Source organism: Spermophilus citellus, assembly GCF_964194105.1.
Source record: "Spermophilus citellus genome assembly, chromosome: 8".
NCBI classification, from domain to species: Eukaryota; Metazoa; Chordata; class Mammalia; order Rodentia; family Sciuridae; genus Spermophilus; species Spermophilus citellus.
This window is the reverse complement of record NC_138189.1, coordinates 11,043,540-11,063,436: the sequence shown is the minus strand read 5'-3', so window position 1 is coordinate 11,063,436 and position 19,897 is coordinate 11,043,540. Positions and strand designations below refer to the sequence as shown.

Sequence of the window (19,897 nt, the reverse complement as noted above, 5' to 3'; positions counted from 1 at the left end):
ATACACACAGAAGAATTCTACCACAGGATTTAAACAATGGGAATGTCCACAGATAGAAAGCTAGAGTGCTGTAAATTTGTAAAATGGAATACTAAGTGCCTGATAGGATGAGACAGAGCTGTGCTGACAGCCAAGCCAGGAAAGTGAGACCCAGAGGAGAGAATAAGTGTAAGAAAAGAACAGATGCATATACCATCATGAGGGCAGAGATTCTTTCTAGAAAGATGTCCAAGAAACAAGTAGCAGTATTTGCCTCCAAGGAAAGAGAAAAAGAAACTGGAGGAAGGGATATTTTATTTTATTTTTTTCCATTTTTTTATTTGTTTTAATTAGTTACACATGACAGTACAATGATCTTGACATATCATACATTTGAATCAGATGGGATATGATTTCTCATTTTTCTGAGTGTACAGGTTGCAGAATCACATTGGTCATGCAGTCACATATATACCCACAGCAATAATAATATCTATTTTATTGTGCTGTCCTTCCATTCCCCCCTTCCCCTCCCCTCCTCTCCCATCACTTCTCTCTACACAATCTAATGTGAAGGGAGGGATATTTTAACTGTGATGTTATTTCTTTAAAAACTAGGAGAAAAAAAGTAAAGCAAATACAGCAAAATTTCACTGTCTATGAACTTTGCATGGTGGGTAAATAGGTATTTGCAATATTTCTCCATGGACATTTCAATGTGTTTAAGTTGCTCCTAACTTAACATTTTCACACTAAAAATTTGAGAAGAGACATTGACTGAGCAATATGAAAGAAAGATATGAAAATACAGAAGGAGAAAAAGGAGGTCCCTTATGGGTGAAGAATGAAGAAAACTAGACTTGGTAAATGGAAAGTGTACAGTTCTCTATAATGGATATGTTCACATCCTGGGATTCCAGAGTACTTTTGAAAAGTAATGTATACAAAATCATTAAAGCAGGTCTCCAAAATGTCATCAGTTGTACTTGATCTAAATCTCAATCATTCCTTTGTGGATCTCAATCTCTCCCAGTTTCAATGCTGATTTCAATCTTTCTTTGTCCTTGAAGAATTACCAAGGAGATTTAATGACCACTACAAATAAATCCATAAGTAAACTCTTATGCCTAGGAAACAAGATAACTGGGAAGCAGCTTTACTATGAATTCCATAAGATTTAACTGATGCCAAAGGTACTTATAATAAAAGGAATATCAAGGAAAACTTGGACCATGGTCCAGCAAAAACATACCCTGGAGGAGTTTCTAATGTCCTTTTAAAACATCTAAAGATCAACTATGTAGAATAACCTTCTGTAGCATGGATGCACCTGTTTGGCACATCCTAACAGGAAGTAGAAAGTAGAAAGTGGAGCTCAGCCGTTTTTTAAAACTACCACAGCATAAAAGAAATTCAAATTGTTTAGAAAACTATGTATGGTGAGTAGTATTTAAGCAGTAAGTATTTTGTAGATCTCCTTAAGCTTTACATATGTATTTTTATTTTTTTTATTTTTTTTTATTTTTTTTTTACATATGTATTTTTAAAGTGTGGTATTCTTCACTATTTATAATTCTACTTTGGGAGTTAAGTGACTTTATATTCTTCTCTATTTTTTCATTTTCCCCAAATGTCTGACACTGGGTACATTTCACTTTTATCATCAGAAAAACATCAGTCACTGAAGAGAACAACAATGTTAATTTCCTGTTCCAGTTATGCCTCCAATTTTTTGTTTGTCTCAAGAATAAGATTTTCACCATCCTCTCTACTAGAGTGTATATCTATTTGTGATATTTTGCTAAAAAAAATAAAAATGATCTTCTAATCCCTATGCAGATCAACTACAGACATCAGTGAACATAACCATCTCTCCCCTCTTCACCCCTTGGTCTTTGAAACACACAAACACACAGGAAGCTGATTCTTGGTTTCTCTGTCACTCCGGTTCCTGTTATTCTCCTTCAGCACCTCATATCTATTCTTACCACCATTCCTCATTTAAGAAAACTCATGCCTTTGTGGTTTTTCTTATCTGATCCATTGCTAAGAGGTTATTTTAAGGGCAATAAAGCCTGGCTAATTATAAATTCATTTATTGAAAAAAAAATCTTCACTGACCCTTATTTAATGGACTCACAGTACTACTCGGCACTGTGGGCTCTCTGTGAAGCAGCCTGCAACACCGTCCAAGCCACTCTCTACTATATCTAGCAGCTGTCAGCCACTTGGTTGTCAGACTTTTCATAAATATGTTTATGCTTGGCATTTTTATTCAAATACAGAACTTCATTAAATTGTACATGAATTTATAAGTGGACAAAGAAAAAAAATTCTTCCTATGAGAATTAAGGGTTTGATTAAAATGACCATAAGTGAGTCACTTCAAAATGCTACTGAATTTGATATTGGCAAGCCAATTGCAAAAGACTGTAGGAAATTCTAGAAATCTGGAAGCCTTCTTGGCTTAGATGACTTCTCAGTCTACTTAAAAGCAGATATTTCTCAAACCAGCCACAATTTCTTTCATCTTGAACCTCTGCTTATCCAACTAACCACTACCTTATTTCCATTCTTTCCAGCAAAATCCTTTGCAAGCATCTCTGTGCACAGTCTCCAATTTCTCTCTCTTTCCATCTTTTTTTGGAATTCATTCCAGACATTCTTTCATGTCGACCACTGCTTCTAACTGATCTTGTCAATAATCAATCCATTGGTCCACTTCCAGTCTTCATCGTGTTTGACCCCTGAGAATCACCTGAATGAGCGGATCACTCTTCCTCCTTCCAAAATGTTTTCTTCTCTACACAGCATTAACTTTCAAATGTAGATCTTCAGCCCCGACCTCTCCCAGATACCAGATGCACACAGTCCAACTCCGGTTCAACATCTTCACCCGGATGGCAATGGATAATGCAACACCAACATGCACAAAACCAAACCTCTGATTCCTGTCTCAACTCGCTTCACCCTAGTATTTCCCTTTTTTGAGATGGTAATTGATTTTTCTAGCTCAGCTCAAAACACCTGGAGTCATTGTTTTTTCTTCTTTTTTCTCTCACATCCCATATGCAAATCATATGGGATCTACTATCAAAATATATGTAGACTTCATCCACTTCTCTCCATCAGCCATCCCTGCCCAAGTCACAACCACCTCTCATCCAAATTATGATAAGACCTTCTAAATGGTTTGTGAGCTCCATCCAGAATGAGCCTTTAGTTAAGGTGCCACACACCAGTAAATAGTCGCTTAACTACTTATCACTAGTGTCACGTATCTTGTACTTTAAGGGGCAGAAGAACTAAAAAGAAAGCTTACATCACTTTTTGTGGGTAATAATAGTTATACATGCATACAAATATATAACAATTATATACAACACATACAAGGAAAGCAAACATATAACTATTTTACTGTCATCAGGAACTAAGATTTCCAGCGTAAGAGAAAAGAAATACAAACAGTATGTTAAATAAAATCTTCTCTTTGCTTTGAAGTTGTATATATGAACTCATAACTTAATTGTCACTTCTAAAAAAGAATGTTTTCTATGGATATCCTCTAAATAGACCAGAAAGTCATGACAACCCAGTAGCAAGGAATACTCTAACGTAGTCCATAAATTTTGTTCCCAATAAAAATGATTAAGATTCTTTAAAGAAATGGGCAATTCCAGTTTTAGGGAAGAATATTTACCAGATGAGCCCGGGGCAATTTATTTTGACAAAACATTAAAAAAAACTTAAGAAAACAAAAATAAAAGGAAAGAAACTCAAAAAAACAAGTAGGGTCATTAAAATGTCCTAGAATAACATGAAGGAACTCTACTGGCCAAAGATGGAAAAGTTTAAACAATAAAAAAAAAGAGTGACAGCAGTGAATTGATACACTTCAAATATATAAAAGTCTGTGTGTTTATAATGATACTCAAAAGAGAAATTTGTTGATCATCTCTAGAAGTTGATGGAGCCTCAACTCTTGAGTTTGTTGTGATAGTGAACCTTAGGTGTCAACTAATGACTGAATAGATTAAGGGATTCCAGAGGAGGCCAGCCTGTGAGACCCAGTAGACGAGTGGAGAGACCCACTCTCTAGGTGGCAGGCACCATCTACTCAGCCAGAGGCTGGGAGAACAGGTGCGGATGAGCTGGTCTCTCACCCTGAGAGTTGGGGCACACTCCTACCTTGGACCTCAGAACTCTGGGCTCCCTCTTGTCTGTCTATATACATAGTCTGTTGCTTCTGTTGCTCTGGAGAATGCTGGCAATAATACTGTAATATTCTGTAATTCTGTAATACCCTGTAATCGATACATATCAATAGTTGGTAAATAATCAATAAAGTATAATACTCTGTAATCATAAAGGAAAAGAATCCAGCATCTATCCTGTCTTTCTTATGGACTGTCTCTCAGGGGAACCAAACACTGAATGAGAGAAAACTCTTTGTTTAGAAGAATTGGAGTAAATAAGTGCAGAAGGAAGATTCCAGTTAGAAAATATCCCTGTGGTAGTCCCTACAAAAATAATGGATCATGGCACGGTCCTCAACTGCTGCTAAGCTAATTAATGGGAAGCTGTTGTGGAACTTTATAATGGATGGGTCAGGCACAAAGCACCCAACCCTGTCCATCTCCCAAAATGAACCTCATCACGGCCTCCTGGTAAGATCTGAAGGGAGGGCAGCTCTCTCTAGGAAGTATCCAGTTCACACCCAGTCTGATCCTACTCGAACCCAGCTCTCACTGTCCAGGTTAAAATCGACCAGAGGAATCTGCTGAGCAGCATCACCAAGATGCAACTGGCCAAATTCAGAAGGCAGGAAATTCTATGAGATGCATTTCCTGGTCTTTTCAATAAATAAGCCTTTTAAAATGAGTGAAAATGGTTGCAAAATAAAGGAAAGTAAGATGCATGTCAGCATCAGGCAATATGTGACTTGGTTCAAATAAATCAATTATCAAACTACATTATAAAGAAGATCATGGAAAATGGAACACAGGGTAGATATTGAGTGACATTAAGGAATTATTCTTAATTTTGTTGGTAAGATAATTGTATGATGGTTATATCTTTAGCATTTGTTTGATTTTTCATAGAGATATAAATTGAAGGATTGACAGATAAGGTGTTCTAAAATCTGAAATTTGCTTTAAGTACTTTAGGGGACAAAAAGCAGGAGACAGGTGAGATAAAAACAGCAGAATATTTATTGATAATTGTTGGAGTCAAGTGACAGGTGAAGGGTGTGGGTTGTCTTTAGTCTACATCTGTTTGAAGATTTCCATAACAGAAAGCCCCACACACTGGCTTCTTGACGGTTTCCTGGGCCTTTGCACATGCTACTATCTTTACCTGGGATATACTCCATAGACGTTTTAGGTTCTTCTCTGCCTCTTTCTTTAGGTCTTTGCTAAAATATCACCTTCCAGTGAAGCCTTCCTTATTTTACTACCATACTTAAAATTTCAAACACCCCTAGCTACTCTCTCCCACCTGCCCTACCATATATTTTCTTGTTTTGTTCCATGTCTCTCCTTTTGAGAAGATAAGTTTCCACAAATTCCAAGAATTCACTATGTTTTGTTCACTACTACGTTTCCAAGATCTAGAAGGGTTTGTGGGACAATAGGAGCTCAAAAAGCACAGTTGGCTCTCCATATCTGTGGGCTGCATACCTGTGGACTCAACCAAGGGCATAGTGAAAATATCTTAAATTGTGTCTGTGCTGGACACATACACTTTTTTTGTTATCATTCTCTTAACTATATAGTATAGCAACTATTATGTAGTATTTATATTGTATTAGGTAATATAAGCAATCTAGAGATGACCTAAAGTATAAAAGGCAATGTGAATGGGTTATATGCAAATACCACACCACTTTATTCTTCAGCATCTGTTAATTTGGGTATCCTTGTAGGACCCTGGAACCAATCCTCCATGGAAATGAGGGAAGATTGTATTTATTGAAAAAAAAGTTACAAAAATACTTAAAAGTTAGAAGGAAGGCAAAAAAGATGGGCAGTGTGTCCTTTCGGTGTGATCCTGGTATGCTACTCTGGTTTGAATGTGCATCCCAGAAGGCCATGTGCTGGAAATCTGGTCCTCCATGTGGTAGTGTTGAAGTGGTAGGACCCTCAAGAGGTAAGGGAGGCCTAGCAGAAGGGCACCACCCCCAGGAAGGACTAATGCCGAGTCTGTTTCTATGACCACAGATTACTACAAAAAGACCAAGCCTGGATGCTCTCTGGTCTCTGGCTTCCTGTTTCACTATGAGATCTCTTCCACTCATGATCCCACCCTTATGATGCCACCCACCATGCTGTGATGTAGTCAGAAGGTCTTCACAGAACCCAGCAGCAGCAGGCACCAGCCTCTTAAACCTCCAAACTATGAGCCAAATAAACCTCTTTTCTTTATACACTACCCTATATCAGATATTTCATTATAGTAACAGAAAATGGACTAAGATATTGTTTGACAGATTTACTTAATAATTAATTATATGATAGAATACGTATTTGTTTTCAATTACTGTTTACTATTAATTAATAGCACAAACCTTATGAAGTTAGATGCTAACCTATAGATATCATCTTTTAGAGATGCAAATAATTTTTGTAAGATTAAAAAAAGAGATATTTCCAAAGTTTCCTTAGAAAATTAACCAGTTCTAAACCTAGCTAATATACCAATAGTAAGTCTAATATACTTTTTTAAATACTTATGAATATTTAGTACTTCAAAATGTTCTTTGAATTGAATTTATTATTTTACTAATCCCCTCATAAATTAATAAATCTTTAGTGTGTATTGATTCTATATGTTATGAAAAGCGATGATCTTAATTTTTTTGAAATTCATACTTTATAAAATGATTTCAGATTGTGATGAACCGGGCAAGTTTGGCTGACATTCTTAACTTCTTATAGTTAGGCTGCATTAATCAACTTTCTGTCATCATAATAACATAACTGTGACAATTAATTTATAAAGATCACAGATTTGTTTTGGCTCTGGAATTTGGGCTCTAGAATTTCCAATTGTTTGCATGAATTTTTCATTTTGTGCTCACAAATTTTACTGAGTAGACCTTAATAAAATGCCAAAGTCATTAGAATGGGAGGCACGGGAAAGTAAAATTCGAGATTACCTCTGAGAAAGGCTGGAAATTTTGAAGAGGAAGGAGAAGCAAAATTGAAAGAGAATCTTTAAAAATTGTCACATGAAAATAAAGGAATTGGACAAGATAGCCAACGTGGGCCCAGAAGGGATCATTAGAAGATAGGGAACAAGCAAGAAGAGTTTTCTCTAAACCTTTCACTGTTCACGTTCATGTTCAAGCGACCTGATCAGGACATTCGAGGGCTCAGTCTAGCAGCTTCTGCTAAGAGACTAACAGGGGTTGGGACCGTGGCTCAGGTGGAAGGCTTGCCTAGCATCCTGGGTTTGATCCTCTGCACCTCAAAACAAAGAAACAAAAGCTGGGGAGGGGGAGGGACTATAATATGATGAGCCACCTGCTAGGCCACTGGGGCATCTGGCCTCCCTCCTTCAGGTGCCCGCCCACCCATCTTGGGCTGGTGATGGAGAGCGCTGTCAGGGAAATGCCTGCTCCCATCTCTGCGCTCCTGCCCAGGCAGCCTGCAGTCCACAGCCTTCCTCAGGGCCGCAAGTCCCTCTTCCACAGGGACTTGGACTTGTCCTTCACCAAGACAGGAAGATCCGTGGAACTGAAGTTACACTGTCCAGGTACCTCGCTAGAGGCCCCTCTGCTTCTGGGTGCTGGCTCTCTATTTCCTCCTGCAGAATCCCACCACCACTACGGTCCTCCCCACCCCCAGACTCCTCCCACATCCCCTGAGTCCGACTCTCACGCAGACCTGATCCCTCTGGAGGAAGCTCAGCTTCATAGCCAAGGACCAGCCTCAGTGCCCATCTACCACACTAAAGACCAGCAGGGGCTGGCAGCCTGGCTCAGGGCACAGTGTGCTCCCCATGCACAAGGCCTTGGGTTCAATCCCCAGCAGGAAATAAAAATGAATAAGCCAGACTGGTGGAATATGAGATTTGTAGATGATAGGAAGTTCTTTAAAAAAAAAAAAAAAAAAGAAGAAGAATAGCCAAAGAAAATGAACAGGCAATGAGTTAAATGCCTACAACCTGTAAAGAATCCCAAGAAGCTCCTCCATGAAAGCCAAATTAACAGTCTTTATCCTAAAACAGAAGTTGATGGATTTGAGGATAATGATATTGAAAAGTTCATTGTGGAGGCATATTTATTATGGATTGGTTTGTATTATGTATAATATACTGGCTTGTCTGCCATTCACTTGATTCAACTAAATAGCGCTTATTACATTCTAGGCTCTATTCTGGGTCCTCCAAAGATATCACTGACCAAAAATTCCTAAACTCAACAAGGTTGTATTGCAGGAGGAGTGTGTTGAATTTTTATCATTGTAAATCTAGTTAATAGAAGATTGCAAAATAGAGTAATAGACACATCAGAGGAACAAAAAAAAAAAAAAAAAAAAAAGACCAGAAGGAAATGAAAACAAAAGGCTCACATAAAAATGTGGAGGGTTAAAGCCAGGCACAGGGTTCGCGTTACCCTCCCCCCCCCCCCCCAGCCATTGAGGGATAGAATTTGTTCCTTTTCCCCTTGAATCTGTGCTGACCTGGTGACTATTGGGACCAATACAGAAAATACCACCTGGAAATAAAATAGAAAAATTAAAACATGTGTACGATGATTAAGTTTGAGTGTTGACTAGGCCACAGTACCCAGCATTTGGTCAAACACTTCTGGTTGCTGCTGTGAGGTATTTTAAAAATGAGATAACATTTAAATTAATAAACCTGTTTTAAAACACAGGATCCTCCATGATGTGAGTGGGCCTCATCTAATCAGTGGAAGATCTTAAGAAAAAGACTGAGGTTCCCAAGAGAAAAGGGGAAATACTGCAAGAGACTTCCTTCAAACTCAAGCTGCAACATCAGTTCTTCCTGGATCTCCAGCCTGCTGGCCCAACACAGAGATTTTTGGATTGTCAGCTTTGACAATCACAACAAGCCAGTTTCTTAAAATCTCTCTCTTATCTTATCATATACTATTTCTGCTTCTCTGGACACCCTGACTAGCACACTATAGCATTAGCACAGATGCTGGGTGGCAGGCAAAAGAAGAAAGGTCTCCAAGGAACCACGAGTGCCCACCAGGTGGATGTGGAGGAACCATGCAGAGAAGAGCAGCAGGATCTCGCCACTAGGGTGACACGCAAATTTGTGACATGCTCCATATTTTCTAGACATCATTTGGCCAACATGGTCTGGACATCTCAATGGCACTTCACGGTGTAGTTTTAAAAAAATAAAACAAAACATTTTAAACGGAAACAAAGAGAGGAAAGCCTTCTTGGCTTCAAGCAGAATCAAGAGCAAATGTTTGCAAGTTAGGATTTGCTGGGTGTGGAAATAAAACTGTCAATCCCAATCTTTCCTGGTACATGAATTCAAAATCAGAAATGGCCTCAAGGTCGTAATGAAGCCCAGGATGCTGCCGATAAAACGTGCTTCTAGGTGGCTCTAAGACAATGAGTGGTGTGTGCACATATGTGTAGGTAATATAAATATTACCTACTACATATAAGGAATTCCCATAGGGCCAGGTAAAGAAGCAACTCAATAGAAACGACCACAGGTTGAATAGGAATGTACAAGAAAAGTATAAAAGTACAAATGCCTACAAGGTGCCTAGACTCACACTAATCAAAGAACAATCAGATGCTATTTTTCTCATAATTAAAAAGTTGAAAATACTCAGCAATGAAGAGATTTGGGGAAAGCATGCCGTCAACAGGTGGATGTGGGATTGTAAAATATAGTCCTGTTTTGGAGGGAATTTGGAAATACCTGAAATTTGAAAAAAATATTGCAAATATAAAATCTGCATGAATTTCCCTTTAAACCAAACAAATCTATCACTAGGAATGTGTCTTACAGACACTCCAAACTGTGCACAAAGGTAGACTCACGAAGATGCTCACTGGAGCATGTTTCTCCCAAGCAGAACAAAGCCTTTGTGATGGCATTCACTCCTGTATCAGCAGTGGCTGGATCACTGCCTACAACACAGTAGATGCTCAATAAATACTTGTTGAGTGAATGAATGAATCAATGGATTTAAAAATTGTAAACTGACTAATTTTCTGTTGACTGGAAATGATTATATCACCATACAGATATGATGCAATGTTAAAAAGAATGAGGTTGACCTATATATATTGACATTAAAAAATCTCTGAGACCAAGGGTTGGGCTGGAATTGTGGCTCAGTGGCAGAGTGCTTGCCTTGCACATGTGAGGCACTGGGTTCGATCCTCAGCATCACATAAAAATATATAAACAAAATAAAGATATTGTGACCATGTATAACTAAAAAAAAATTTAAAAAGAAGAATGTAACAAAATAGAAACAAAATACATTCTATCATTGAAGGATTGATTTACTGGATTGTAACACAAATACATAACACAAGGCACCCATTTTAAACAGCCTTGGTCTATATTTATTGCTGTGGAAAGGTGCTTGAGATGTTGCACTTCCAAAACAATAACATCCTAAGCACTTATTATAGGACAATATTATGCCTCTTATTATCTGACACATTTTGTCCATGTGGTGAGTCCCCTCATTCAGGTTTTCATTTTTGTAGTTGAGAACACCATGGCACCAATTGGGTAACTTTTCCAAGATCACAGTGTGACAGAGCCAAGGTTTCAACCCAAGCAGTGTGATTCCAGAGCTTCTGTTCTTAAATAACCAAGGACAAGGTGATTCTCCGTTCTGGCTAAAGCTCATGAACTCAGCATGCTTATTAGTTGACATCCCCTTTCCACTTCAAAAGTCTCTAGACAGTAAATCATATAGGCACTCTACCTATGGAACCTGTGTGGACAGTACAGGTCAGTGGCCAAGTGTTCAGTCCCTAGAGTCTAATTTGGGGCAACTTACTCTGTAAAATGGAGATCAAATAGGAACTACTCCACATAGTTGTAAAGAATTGAACAATTAAAAATTTTTAAGTGCCTGGCACACAGTAAGCACCTTATTACTATTAATCCATTTATACAAAATTGTGTTTGTGTGTATGTGAGTTTGTACAGAGGAGATGTTTGGAAGGATGCTTACCAAAATAGTAGCAGGTGAGAATTAAAATTAGAATTCTGAATTAAAAGTGTATTCTGATGGCAGCTATCAAGAATACAAACAACAAGAAATGTTGGCGAGGATGTGGGGAAAAGGAACCCTTATACATTGCTGGTGGGACTGAAAATTGGTGCAGCCAAATCTGGAAAGCATTATGGAGATTCCTTGAAAAACTTGGAATGGAACCACCATTTGACCCAGCTATCCCACTCCTTGGTTTATACCCAAAGAACTTAAAAACAGCATACTACGGGGGACAATGTTTATAGCAGCACAACTCACAATAGCTAAATTGTGGAATCAACCCAGATGCCCTTCAGTAGATGAGTGGATAGGGAAACTTTGGGATATATATATATATATATATATATATATATATATATATATATATATATATATACAATAAAATATTACTCAGCATTAAAAGAGAATAAAACCAGGAGCTGGGTTTATGGCTCAGCAGTAGGGTGCTCGCCCAGCATGTGCGAGGCCCTAGGTTTGTTCCTCACCACCACAAAAAATAAATAAACAAAATAAAGGTATTGTGTTCAACTACAATTGAAAAATAAATATTAAAAAAGAAAGAATAAAATCATGGCATTTGCAGGCAAATGGATGGAGTTAGAGAATATAATGGTAAGTGAAGTTAGCCCAAATGTCTTCTTTGATATGAGGATGCTGACTCATAATGCTGATGGGGGAGAGTATGGAAGGAATGGTGAACTTTAGATAGGGCAAAGAGGAGGGAGGGGAAAGAAGAGGACATGGGGGTAAGAAAGCTAGTGGAATGAGTTAGACATCAATACCCTAAGTAGATGTATGAAGACAGAATGGTGTGAAAATACTTTATGTACAATCAGTGACTTGAAAAAATCATACTCTATATGTGTAATATAAAATGAATTGCATTCTGCCATCATATATAGCAAATTAGAATAAATAAATAATTTTTTTAAATGTGCATTCTGATACTTTCAAACTGGAATATGATTTAAATAAATACTAATTTATTAATATTTAGCTGAAAAAAATATATATATACATATATGGCTATTCTGAACAAATGTGTATATATATATATATATATATATATATATATATATATATATATATATCTCACATATTCTGACAAACATTACAAGCCATGCAATTTTCATGTGAATCTATCTTGCTACACGGATGTGCTCATCTAAGCAATAGTGTGGATTTGCTGAAGATAATTGAACAACCAAAATTTTTTTAACTCTTAAATCAATACGAAATTTGGGGCTGGGGATGTGGCTCAAGCCGTAAGGCGCTTGCCTGGCATGCATGGGGCACTGGGTTCCATCCTCAGCACCACATTAAAAAAAATAAAGATGTTGTGTCCACTGAAAACTAAAAAATAAATATTAAAAAAATTCTCTCTCTCTCTCTCTCTCTCTCTCTCTCTCTCTCTCTCTCTCTCTAAAAAAAAATGCAATTAAAAATTAGATTACTTTTGGTCAGTACAATTTCAGGTTGGATTTACTTGATTTAATTAATGCTGTTAAAGTGCAACCTGAAGGAAAGCCTCAACTTCTAGTTTCTCTTTCAACAAAGCATTTAATTATCTGTAAATACAGCACCTAACGGGATCTTTGTCTGTACACATGAACAATTTGCGCTTCAAACTTCTGATACCTGGAGCAGATCTGCTATGCGCATTCTCACCCTCCTGCACTGAGTTGGGGTCCCTGGAAGGAGGAATTCTGCCCTCTCCAGCACCCAGAGCAAGGCCCCCTGCGTGCGTCTCCTTCCACTTTCTGTACAACTTTTAAAAATTGGTTCTACGGGGGAAAACCAAGCTCTAGAAATAGAAATTTGAAAAGTGCTTCCCTTTAAGAGAGGTTAGCAGCTAGGCACAATGAACCGTCTGAGTGGCATTTCCAAGGGTCTGTACAGATTCCCCAGCACCTTACTTTATAAGTAATGTCTCCGTCTTTAAAGTTGACAGTTTTTGCTGTGTTTAATGCCACGGAGTGTTGCTTCATATAAAGGAATAAAAGTGCTTTCAGCGGTCTGATCCTTCTGACGCCCTCCTCCTTCGCGGCAGGCTCCATCAACCACTTAACCAGGTGTTGCCTGTACCCAGCCGGGGCACTTACCCGGCAAAGTGGCCTGACAGAAACTTTGCCAAGATGAAAGTGTCAGCAACTCCCTGCGCCTGCGAGTTAACTTGCTGTCCCTGCAGCAGCGCTGGGACCCAGGGAGGGCGGAAGCCCGGCAAGGGCCGGGGCTGGGGGCCCCTAGCCCGGGATGCCGACATCTCTGTCAGTTCTCCAGCTGAGCGGGTCAGGCCAAGGAGCCGCGCGCCCTCGCCGGGCACACTGAGCCCAAGGCCAGCGCTCCCGCAGGGGCCCCTGGAGCCGTCCGCCCGGAATCGTCCTGGGCACTGCCCCAGGGCTCTCAGCTGATCCGCTACAGAGGATGCTTTGTTTCGAGCAATCTGGACAGCTCCCCCGCGCGCGGTGACCAGCTGTGCCCCGCGGGGAGCCCCACCACGTCGCGCCCAGCGGTGCCCCACCGTGTCCCGCCGCGCCCTGCAGCGCGCGGTGTCCCGCGGTGCTCCTCAGATGCCAACTCACCTCAGCTCTGGCCGGATGAGTTGAGTGTAAGTGAAGCATCGTCCCAGGACGATCTCGGAAAAGTGGCTGGTGGTGCCACGCCCGTGCCACTCCAAGAGCTCAGGTGGCGAGCGCACCTTCAGGACCACGACCGCGACCACCACCGCGAGGCTCACCACCAGCAGCCCGACGCCGAAACCAATCAGGGCTTTCTTAGAGATCTGGCAGCAGGGTTCCTCCCCTGACCTCACGGGGCTGAATTCGTAGCTGGACATTGGGCTGAATGCAGGCGGCTGAGCTAAGCTGGAGGAGAGGCCAGCTGGGCAGGAAGAGAGGACAATGTGGCGGGTCTGAGACTGCACCTCCCCCTGTGCTTTCACTTGTCTCTTCTAGGCTTCCTTTCCCACCCCAATCCCCTGCTTCAGAGTTCCGCGGGTGGGTGGCTGGACCAATAAGATGTCAACCGCTTTAGCCTCTGGCTTCCAGACTCCTGAGCTGTTGAACCCAGACTCTCAATCTCCAGAGAGGCCGTTGCTGACACTGTTACCCTCTGCAGATGCCTGATAACAGAGTGTAATGCCTTACACTCCTTCACCAGCACCTTCTATCAACCTTTTCCTTCACACTTGAGCTGTGTGTACTTCCTGAAGTGTGAAGGCATCACATAAAATAAACAAATCAATAAATAAAGGTATTGTCTCTACACATGAAGGGTTTTTATGGACTGTTCTGTGTTCACACAATGCCTTCTCCTTGGGAGTGATTACCCTACCTCTACTTCTTATCTCCAACAAATACCACCTTTAAAAGCCCAACAGAGTCTGTGCCTTTTCTCAAGCAATCTCAGTGACTAAGCTTTAGTTTCCCAACCAGCCTTAGTTGAGTAACTGGGGCAAGTTACTTACCCTCTAAGTAACTTTTTGGATGTAAAACGGTGATAATAGGAATATTTACTTCACAGAGTTGTTATGAGTATTAAGCAAGTTAGTGTTTCCTGTGGGTTTAGCACCATGCCTGGCACATGGGAAGTAGTCAGTAATTGCAGGCTATGATCCCCCTGCTCCATGAGGCTGCCAAGGAGATACAATTTCATAATCCATGGCTTGTGCTTGGGTTGGTATCTGACTCCATTCCAAGTCCAAAAATAATCGACTGACCTTACCTGCTGCTTCTTCCTCAGTTGTATATCTGTGCCCTTAAGCACAGACTCATGTGAAGGACTGTGCCCCAGAATTTCCATGAGGCAAATGCTTTCTAGGAAGAGAGAATGGCCGATGCAAAGGCTCTGAGGCAGAAAGACCCTTAACCTGTTCCAGAAGCAGCAAGGACGGTCACTGTAGCTAGACTAAGGGTGAGGGAAAGAAAATAGGAGAGAAGTTCAGAGGGTAGCAGGGAGCTGGGTCATCTGTGGTTCTGTAGGACAGGATAAGGGTTTTTATGGACCTGGGATTTTACTTTTGATCCATTCATGGTCACTGAGTGACTTTATCTGGTAGGATCTTTTAAAGGTGTCATCTAACTTTGGTAATGAGAATACATTGAAAAGGAGGGAAGGGATGAGAAATATGGAGACCAGTTATGATAACTTTGACAGTGAGAGAAGTAACAGAGGGGCAAAGGAAAAAAAATTAGAGTGTGACTAGTGTGACTAGAGGTTGAAGGCAAGAGGATTTGCTGATGGACTGACGATGGCATCTGCCAGAAAGAGAGGAGTCAAGGATGCCTCTGGGATTTTTAGTCCGAGTAACTGACCAGAGGAGGGACAGTGTTGCTCTGTCTAGTGATAGGGAAACTGGAGTGAAGTAGATTCGGCTTTGGGAAGAAGGCACGGATGGAGAATTTCATTTAGATGTATTAAGTTGGAGATGCCCCCAAGAGGAGACGTCAAGTAGCCAATTGGGTCTGATCACCTGGAGTTCCTGGGAGGGATCTGTGCTGCAGTCATCAATACAGGAGGCTTACAGACTGTCCTTAAACCTGGGAGGACAAACAAGCTCATGCAGAGCACATGTAGAAACAGCAGAGTTTCAGGGTCCCAATCACGGGGCGGTCCCGTAGTAAATGTAAGGGAGACGAAGGAGTCCCAGCCAAGAGAGCTGGGAAGGTGACCCCTGAGACCATGCAAAGGTGACTTGGAAGTTCTCAGTGGTATGGACAAAAGAAAGCTCACAGGTAGCAAGAGGAATCCCAGCCACAGGCGAGGTGGGAGTGCCAGCCCCACAGGGGAAAGTGGAGAACATGGGTGGGGGTCAGTAGATCAGTGGATTTGGTGAAGGTGCCATGAAGACCTTCTCTTCCAGTTGCTTCTCAGTGAAATGGAAAGGGCCCCAGGAGGCAGGGCTGGTGGTGTTAGAAGGAGACGGAGACGGGGTGGACTGGAGAAATGGGGTGCCCTGAGTGGTCAGGAATTTAAGGAAAGGCCAGTAAGCAAGCTTGGGTTCTTTTGCCTAACCACTGTCCACTCTTACAAAAGGGTCAAAGTAGCCAGAGGGTTGGATTTGACGGTGTGGGGTTTATTGGGTATGGGAGACTTTTAGGCCTATCACACTGGGTGGCTTAGCAGAAATTCATTGCCTCACAGGTCTGCAGGCTGCATGTCCAAGATCAGGTATCAGCAGATTGGTTCTTTCTGAGGCCTCTCTCCTTGGCTTGCAGGTGGCCCACTTCTCCGGTGCCTTCAGGTGGTCTAACCTCTACAACAGTCTGTGTCCAAATTTCCTCTTCTTAGAAGGACCCCAATCCTTGGATTTGGGCCCGCCTTGATGATCTCATTTTAACTTAGTTTTCTCTTTAAAGATAACTGCTCTGTCTCCAAAAATAGTCATTTTCTGAGACCATGGCAGTTAAGACTTCAATATCAGAATTTGGGGAGGACCTCATTCAGCCCCTAACACTGGCTAAGCACAGTGAAGTCAAGGAAAGACAAGAGTTTGAAAGTTTGAGTGAGGATAGGATTTTAATAATGGCCTGTGGCATCTCAGTGAGGCTAACAGGACCGTGGGAACCGTGAGTGACAGGAGGAGAGACCTCGTGGCCAGGAGGTCCCGGCAGGGCCAAACGGTTCACAGAGAAGAAGGTCATTTGTACTCAAGTGGTTTCATAGGTGCTTCAGGCTCACTCCATCCCAAACTCATGATGATCCTCCTCCAGACCAAATTCTTTTCTGACCTGTGGCATTTCAGTAAGACCCAACATCTCCCCCATGGCTCAAGCTAGAAACTTCCTTTTCCACACATGCCCAGGAGGTTGGTTCCTTCTGCCTCCAAAGTATCCATTAGATGTCCATTTTCCCCATCTCCACTAACTTAATCCACCCTCTTTCTCACCTAGGAGGGTCTTCCTGGCCACTCACCTGGTACACTCTCCACATTACTCCTTTGTTCTCTGTCCCACGGCCAGGGTGGTGGTTTTCTTGCTAGCTGCCCCCTTTTTAAGATGTGACTTTTCCAGCCTGACTCTGATTCCCTCACTTCTCTCCCTGCTCTGGACACAGACTGTGGACCCCTGTGGGCTTCTCTCGCCTCCACAGGCACCTCTGGCCCTGCTTTCCATGAGGTCCAGTCCTGCTTGTCTTCTCTCTGTCCTCAGCCAGAGGGTCTTCTAAATATAGAACCTGTCTTTGGCCAACACCGAGGCCATGTCCTCACCCTGCTATTGCTACTGATCCTTTAGGCTCAACTGCAGTGTGACTTGCTCTGGAGGCCTTTCCAAACGGGGTGAGCTCTCCAAGATGACGAACACAGATGCCTGTAGATCTCCAGGAACGACGTGCATCTCAGAGGCTCTGGTCTGGAGACCAGAAATGGGAGGGCCTCCTCCCCTCAGGAAGGTGAGGACAGGGACATAGCCTGCCCTGGCTTACCAGCAATACCAAGCTCATTGTGTTCCCAGCACAAGACAATGCCCCCACGCAGCTGGCACTTGGGCCATGCAACTCCCTTCCCACTCAACTCAGAGAGACTCCCTCTATGGACTTCTTCCAGAAGTCCCCTCAACACAAGACCAGAAGTTTGCTCAGGGCTGGCTTGGCAACCACTGAAGACTCTTCTCTTAGTATCCTGGAACTCAAGTTGAAGTCCATAAATACTGGTTGAATAACTTAGCGAATGACTGACCACAGTTTTGCAGTTGGCATCCACTCCTCCGCCCTTTTTGAAAAGTGGAGAACTGTACCTAGATCTGCTGCCAAGGCCAGCTCTGAACTACAAATGTGGATGGAATGAGAAACATTAGTTCGTCCCAGCTTCATCTCCTTGGCCCCTGCTGCAGCTGTGCTGCCTTCTTCCTTTCACCCCTTGTCTCTGTGCTTTCTTTCATGGTGCCTGTAGTGAAAGGTTCAGAACCAGCTACCACGCAAGCTTTGCCAGAGGCCTGTCACCCACAACAGCCCTTTAAAAAGGGTATTTGTTTTGACAATAAATATGATAAATAAACACAGAGTAGAAGTCAAATAGACCAAAGTGGTAGATGTAGAAAATGTTTCTCACTCCTTGCCTGGAGCGTAGGGCATCTCCTATTGGGCATTGGACTTTGTTCAAATTATGACATATGTTACAAGCATTCCAAACCAGCAAATATTGCTGTACCAATTTTTTTACAAAATGATTTCTAGTATTCCAAAGTGCAGTAGAGTTGACACTGGTGAGTTTACTTAGCCAGGCCCACATTGGTGGACACTTAGGTATTACTACATTAAATGCTACAATAACATATGAATACACGTCCAGTTAAACTCCATGTCATGCACAAGAATTGGATCCTAATAAATTATACTCCATGTATGTGTAATATGGTCAAAATACACTCAACTGTCATGCATGCCTAAAAAGAACAAATAAAAAAGTGAAAAAAAAAATGCTACAATAAATATTCTTGTGTGAGCGTATTTTTTTCACATGTCCAATACATATAATCCCCTAAAAGTAAACTTCCTAGGTCAAAGGGCATGGACACTTGCAGTTCTGAAAGACCTGCCAGCCAAAGAGGTGTACACCCATCCACACGTGGATTAGGAGTGCCTGGGAACGCGGGCTTCCCAACATTCACACAAGTAGGATTTGGGATTTGCTTTGTCTTCACTTCTGGCTATTAATCAGCAGTGACTTGAGGGAACTTCAGCTTTTAGTTCCTCTTTCTCTTAAATGAAAACGAATTCTAAAAGGACCCTGTGACCCTTTCCTTCTGCTAGGGCCCTTGGTTTGAAATATACGTCTTTTTCTTCCTGCACATAAGCTGCTCAGTTACAAGTGTCCAACATTCTGATACAAGCTTGTACAATTCTGAAATTGCACAAAAATTACACCCTTATTCTTACCACACCAGACAGCTGTGGTATGATTGGGGGAAAGTTAGCCACATTTTTAAATTTCCATTGGCTCATCTGTAAAAGGGGTACAACACAATGCCTACTCATCCAGTCGAGTGGGAACCTCTGCAGTACTCTACACACCTAGAATAGGCTGACACTCACGCAGGGTGCCACCATTATTATGGACTCATTTGTACAGAGTTATAATGTGCTGAGGCTCAAAAAGTAGCAGAGTCTATTCTTTATCCACTCAAAAACTAGGAAGGAGCCCACACCTGCCAGGTACTGTGTTAGGTACCCAGGACACAATAATCAATTGGCCTTGAGGAATCGCTGTGTCTCATGGTGGGCAAGAGCACTGGTTTTGTGTCCATCGAGCTGATTGGACTCTGCCTTTTAGGCAAATAATAAAAGCACAAGTTCCTCTTCCATAGAATAAGCTTAAGAATATTTGTGGTCATCACCAAGTTCCTTAGCTGGGGGGCCCCCAACGAACACTCAGCCAATCAGCACCAATCTTGGAGAGGCCCCGTGGCATACAAGGGAGATGCAGGGAATCAGCAGTTTTGAGGAAGATTTTGAAAAGACAGTGCTGTTCCTCCAGCTGTGGAAGGGCAGGCAAGGTAGACAAAACAGGGGGATGGCACCTAATGAGGACCATAGGGAGAATAGCAGGGTGGATTTGGGGATGACTGGAGACCAGAAGAGTGACTGTCTCCAGGTCACACAAGACTTGGTGGAAATGCTGTTCCTGAGATAATGGTTTCAGGCTCTCTTTGTCTCTTTGGCCAACTTCCTTTGTCATTT

General features: G+C 41.7%; 1 protein-coding gene across 6 annotated transcripts in view; it reads right to left on the bottom strand.

Annotated features, from left to right (window-relative positions):
• CD38 (CD38 molecule) overlaps window positions 1-14,226 on the bottom strand; it is an 82,413-nt gene extending 68,187 nt beyond the window's left edge. For 3 of the 6 annotated variants that reach the window (XR_014023218.1, XR_014023219.1, XM_081303553.1), the window contains exon 1: window positions 13,804-14,222. Coding sequence is in view for 4 of the 6 variants with exons in the window: in XM_081303553.1 (XP_081159679.1) it covers window positions 13,804-14,057 (254 nt within the window). In the remaining 2 variants the exon portion in view is untranslated. Of the gene's footprint in view, window positions 1-13,803 lie in introns of all 6 variants that reach the window. The other 3 variants (XM_081303550.1, XM_081303552.1, XM_081303551.1) reach the window with 2 other exon arrangements.
• Between the last annotated feature and the right edge of the window lie 5,671 nt (window positions 14,227-19,897).